This window comes from Phascolarctos cinereus, unplaced genomic scaffold (assembly GCF_003287225.1).
Source record: "Phascolarctos cinereus isolate Bilbo 61053 unplaced genomic scaffold, phaCin_HiC Scaffold_4;HRSCAF=312, whole genome shotgun sequence".
Classification (NCBI taxonomy): Eukaryota; Metazoa; Chordata; class Mammalia; order Diprotodontia; family Phascolarctidae; genus Phascolarctos; species Phascolarctos cinereus.
This window is the reverse complement of record NW_027555847.1, coordinates 668,932,228-668,937,444: the sequence shown is the minus strand read 5'-3', so window position 1 is coordinate 668,937,444 and position 5,217 is coordinate 668,932,228. Positions and strand designations below refer to the sequence as shown.

The 5,217-nt window shown below is 48.9% G+C and overlaps 1 protein-coding gene across 1 annotated transcript; it reads right to left on the bottom strand.

Annotated features, from left to right (window-relative positions):
- Nucleotides 1–328: 328 nt before the first annotated feature.
- CASP14 (caspase 14) lies at nt 329–4,691 on the bottom strand. Its single transcript, XM_020969280.2, has 6 exons — nt 4,534–4,691; nt 4,005–4,154; nt 3,579–3,804; nt 2,976–3,101; nt 2,634–2,737; nt 329–433 (listed from the first exon to the last, which is right to left on the bottom strand). The coding sequence occupies exons 1-6, from the start codon at nt 4,564–4,566 to the stop codon at nt 329–331; spliced, it is 744 nt and encodes a 247-aa protein (XP_020824939.1). The 5' UTR covers nt 4,567–4,691.
- Nucleotides 4,692–5,217: the final 526 nt, after the last annotated feature.

Sequence of the window (5,217 nt, the reverse complement as noted above, 5' to 3'; positions counted from 1 at the left end):
GGTTAGTGTCAATGAACTCACTGATCTTTGAAAGGATCCTAGTATTCTATGAAAGGGAGACTCAAGGACCGTAGCTGAACATTGCCCCTAGATCTCAGGGGAAGAGATAGGTAACAAGTGGAGGGAGTGAAGCAAGTAAGAGGGATAGGACATTTGCCCAAGTTCTTGATGAGTCCAGTGAAGTAAGAGAATGGTGACCACATGGGCATGGAGGGGATGAAGGACATAGGCACATTCTAGCTTCTCCAGCTCTCCAAGGCCTTCGGGCACCAGCTCTTGAGCTCACTGGCTCAGCAGGTCAAGACCCCTCAATCTAAGATCCCTCCCACTATTGCAGATACAGCAGCTTTCGGAGAGTGCTCTGGACCTCAGGGTTCACCTTCCTAGGCTTGCCTTCTTCCATTAGCTCAGCATCGGCCATGAGCCGGGTCACCTGTGTGGACAGGGGAATTCAAGATGAGCCTCAGGCTCTCCTGTTGGCCTTGTTGGGGAGTAGCCATTAGCAGGGCTGTTGACAGGACCTCTGTACAAGTAAGACCCTGGGATTAAGTCAGAGGCACCCACAGTCTACATAAGCTGGGGTGAGGGCAAACTTCCTGGTGGGCACAGTGTCCCCTTGCCCCTAAACCCCTCAGTGTGGTTATAGCTTGGGTCACAAGGAAGGGGACTTCTGCTGTATAGGAGGGAAAGATGGCAGGGGAAATGGGGGAGATATTGGGGCTTGTGAAGGCAGAGGTGCCTGAATCTGCTAGGGAAAGTCATCAGCTGAAAGATGGTGCCTGGTTTGTCTGGCTTTTGAGGTGGGAGGGGAGAGGAGGAGGAAGGAGGAAGAGAGACAAGGGAAGGAAGAAGAAGGGAGGAGGAAGAAGAAATAGGGGGGAAGGAAGAGAAGAGAGATAAGGGAAGTAAGAAAAAGAGAGAAAGTATGGGAAAAAAATAATAGAAGGAGGTTGAATTAGTCAACCAACAAGCATTTATTAAACAAACACATTGTGGGCTAAGAGTTGCTGGAGATACCAAGATAAAAATGGGGTAGGGCCTGCCCTCAAGGAGCTCATGTTCTACTATGGGAGGATAAGGTATCTTCAAAGATAAATCTAAATCCATAATAGCTACACAGTGGTTTGGGTGAGGGACATGAACCACTGGGGAATTCCGGAGAGGCATCTTGAAGGAGGTGATGCCTGAAGGAGCTAGTTTCTAGAGGTGGACATGAGAAGGAAGAACATGGGGTGTGGGCTCTCAAGTACAGGGAATGGTAGGATAGAACAGTCTGCTTGGAGCCAAGAGCCCTTGAAGGGAAATCATGTGCAATTAGCCTTGAAAGATAGGTTGGAGCCAGATTGCAAAAGGTTTTAAATGCCAGACAGAGGCATTTGTGCTCCATTTTTTGTTTAGTTGTTTTCAGTCGTGTCTGACTGTGACCCCATTTGTGGTTTTCCTGGAAGAGATACTGGAATGGTCTGCCATTTTCTTCTCTAGTTCATTTTTCAGATGAGGAAACTGAGGCAAATAGTTAAGTACTTGCCCAGAGTTATACAGCTAGTTAGTGTCTGAGGTAGGATTTGAACTCAAGACTTCCTGACTCCAGGCCCAGCACTCTATCCACTGTGCCACCTAGCTGCCCCTCATGCTCTATGTTAAAGGCAAAAGGGAGCCACTGATGCCTCCTCCTACCCATCCAGTCTTATTGCACCTTGTGTCCCAACGTGTGCTCTTTGATCCAGTGACACTGGCCTCCTGGCTGTTTCAGCAGCAACGCACTGTATTTCAGCCCTGGGCATTCTCTCTGGTTGTCCCTCATGCCTAGGACACTCTCTCTCTTCCACTCCAATTATTGAGCTCCCTGGTTTCCTCTAAGTCCCAAGTAAAATCCCATTTTCTACAGGAAGCCTTCCTTAACTTCTCTTAATTCCAATGCCTTCCCTTTTTAAATCTATTCCTATTTATTCTATCTATAATTTGCTTTGTATATATTTGTTTGTATGTTGTTTCCATTAGATTGTAAGCTCCTTGAGGGCAGGGACTGTCTTTTGCCTCTTTTTGTATCCTTAGTGCTTAGCACAGTGCCTGGCACATAGTAGGTACTCGATAAAAGTATATTGAATTGGGTTGAATTGAATTCTTGAGCAGTGGACTGACGTGGTTGGATGCTTTTGGAATATCAGGCTGAAGGAGAGGACAGGGAAGTGGAGCTAGAGGGGAGGAGGCTGGGGAGGAGAGAGATGAGGACTGAGGACAAGGACCAACTCTTACAAGGATGGGAGTAGAGTTGGGAGGGCTATGGATTCATAGGGTCTAGAGCCGGATCTTAGAAATCATCAAGTCCTTAACCCTCATTTTACAGATGAGTAAATTGAGGACCAAAGACATGAAGTAACTTGCCTAAGGTCACATAGCTAGAAGTTACCCAGTTGGGATCTGAGGTCCAAATCTAGTGTTCTTTCTTGTTTCCTTTTTCTTCTTTCTCTCCTTCTCTTCTCCTCCTCCTCTTCCTCTGCCCAGCATCCCATTCTTTTTCATGTTCCCTAGCCTCAGAGGGGCAGCATTTCTGGTCTGAAAGGCTCAAGGCTCAAAGGAAAGGGCCTGTAGGAAAGAGGGCTTTGGGACTGATCGACTCCTCTGCCTCTCACCTCAGTCAGGAGATCCAAGATGTGGCCTTCCATATTCGTGAACACATCCGTCAGGGTCTGGATGAAAAAGGAACCATCTTCCACATGCCGGTAGGCAATGTGTCCTGGGGAATCCAGGAAGATCATTAGTATCATGCAGGGGCCAGCCCAAGAGGTATTGCATGAGGAAGGTTATTGGGTCTTAAAGGGGAAATGGGGGGAACAATGGAATTATCCTTGGTTTTTCAGGGGTTATGGGATGGAAGGCAGGGAGGCCCAGGAGGGTTATGAAGGAGGAATGGGGAACGCCATGGATAAGAAAGGTGGGGAAGGGCCATCATGGAGGAGAGGGGGAGCCCCTACCCTCCACAGTAGCGAAGACATGCAGAGTGTCTGTGTAGGTTGGGAGCTTGGGAGGATGTTCTTCTGACAAGACGAAAGTTCCTCCAGTCTCTGCTGGCTGAACCACCTCACCAGCATCTTTCTGATCTAAAAAGTACAGGTAAAGGCATGATTTTCCAAAAGAGGCCCCAGAGGGAGAGAGGTAGAACAGCTTAGTCCTAAAAGGGCTCAGTTACCGGAGAACAGGAAAAGTAGGATGTAGGAACAAATGCTGGGCTTTGGACTGTGTTGGGTCATGTAGGCTGGACTGTGGGTTCCCTGGGTTCTAGCATCTGGACTGGGTTGGGTTCTAAGCTCAGAGATTTGTGAGATTTCTGGGTTCTGGGGCTAGATTCTTAGCTATGGGCACTGGACTCTGAGATCTGGGTGCTGGGTTGGGCTCAGTTGAGCTCTTTGCTATGCTGGGCCCTAAGCTCGGGACTCTGGGCTTCAAACTGGGCCAAGCAGATTAGAAAGATCCTGCCTCCTCCTCCTTCTCCTTCTTCCTCCCTACTTTCTTCCTCCTCCGCTCCTTCTTCCCCTTCCCCTTCCTTCCTCTTCCTCTTCCTCGCTTCCTCTGCTTACCTCCTCTGCAGGCTTGTACAATGAACACCTTGGGCTTGCCCCGAAGGGCCTGGCAGTTCTCATTAGTGAGCATAGAAAAGAGTTCCGACAATTGAATGGTGTTGTCATCGATCCCTAGCAGTATGCCTTCCTCGCCATGAGCCATGAGCACCACGAAGCAGCAGCTCACTGGGTCTTTCATCTGGTCCATGTCCTTTCTGAACTTATCCAGCTCCTCCCAGAAACCCTGTCCAGAAGATACTCAAGTCCAGGAGCCTTGGCTGGGACAGGTCCACAGGCTCAAGGGGGTATGGTTGCTCAGAACTCACCCATGCAATGATCTGAGGAAGGGAGAAGAGAAATGGCGGCCCCACCCTCTCTTCTCCCTGGGCTGGACCCATCCCCCACCAGAGCCAATGGGGGGTGGGGGGGAGAGGGGCGCCATACCTTAGCTGAAAGGTTCCTCCTCACTGTGCTCTTAAAGCCCAGGGCCTCATACATCTGCTCCAAGGCCTTCACATCAGTTTCTGACCCTGCTCGGTTCTTGGTGTTACACAGGGTCAGAGCCAGTCGGGCATCTGACATGTCATAAGCATCCTAGGTCCCAGAACAGGTCAAGGGTCAAGAGCACAATGGGCCCAGGGACATTCATCCTCTTGGAGACTTACTGACTTTGCTTCATCCCCCCCACCCATCCTCAGTGGGATTGTTCCTATCTTTCCCTCTCCCCTCCTCATCCCCTTGCCCTACCCCCACCTCCACCACTTTTTATGAGCTATATAACTTGTCCCTTTTATTTTTTTTTTGGTTAGGCAATTGGGGTTAAGTGACTTGCCCAGGGTCACACAGCTAGTGAGTGTTATGTGTCTGAGGCTGGATTTGAACTCAAGTCCTCCTGACTTCAGGGCCAGTGCTCCATCCACTGTACCACTAGCTACCCCTAACTTGTCCCTTTTTGCAGCCTGTGTGAACTCACCTGATCTGTAGATTGCTGGTCCTCCGAGCTCATGTCTCCTGTCGCTCTTGTCCTAACACCCAGGACCTTAGGTTGGATCCTGAGGGAAGGGGTTCTGGTGGAGTTTGTGCAGAGGAATCAGGTGCAACCTCTTCTTGGGAGGAATACAGGGACTGGAAATGTTTCCCACTGCATTCATCAGGGGAAGTAGAACTGAAGTGACCCCAAAGTCCTGTGATACCTTCTCTCCTCTTTTGAGGAGAAATCATGTATAGTATAATGGGAAGGGCACAGGGCTTGGAGTCAAGAGACCCCGGTTAGAGCCTCAATGACACCAGATTCTGCCCATGTGTGACCTTCATTTCTCTGGGTTTCAGTTCCCTCATCTATAAAATGGGGGGACTAGATGATCTCTCATATTCCTTCCAACTCTGATGCTGATTCTATGATATCTTCTTCCATATTATAGGGGAAAATGTCTGATGAGTGACAGATTTTTTTAGGATCAAAGATTTGTAGCTAGAAGGTTCAAGTCAAGGTGCATTTATCACATGCTTTTAGGTGCTAAGCACTGAGATGCAAAGAAAGGCAAAAGCACGCTCCCAACTTTCAAGAAGGACCAATTCTAATGGGAGAAGTTATATTCAGGTAAGTGTGTACATATATGTGGAAATGCAAGGCAATCCCAGAGGAAAAGCACTAGCC

Excerpts from the sequence above, each read along its gene's own strand:
- CASP14 (XM_020969280.2), bottom strand. The coding sequence starts at position 4,566 with ATGAGCTCGGAGGACCAGCAATCTACAGATCAG. Across the intron at positions 3,102-3,578 it reads TGTACAAGCCTGCAGAGGAG|ATCAGAAAGATGCTGGTGAG; the intron begins GTAAGCAGAGGA and ends TGTACTTTTTAG. Across the intron at positions 2,738-2,975 it reads TGTCTTCGCTACTGTGGAGG|GACACATTGCCTACCGGCAT; the intron begins GTAGGGGCTCCC and ends TGGATTCCCCAG.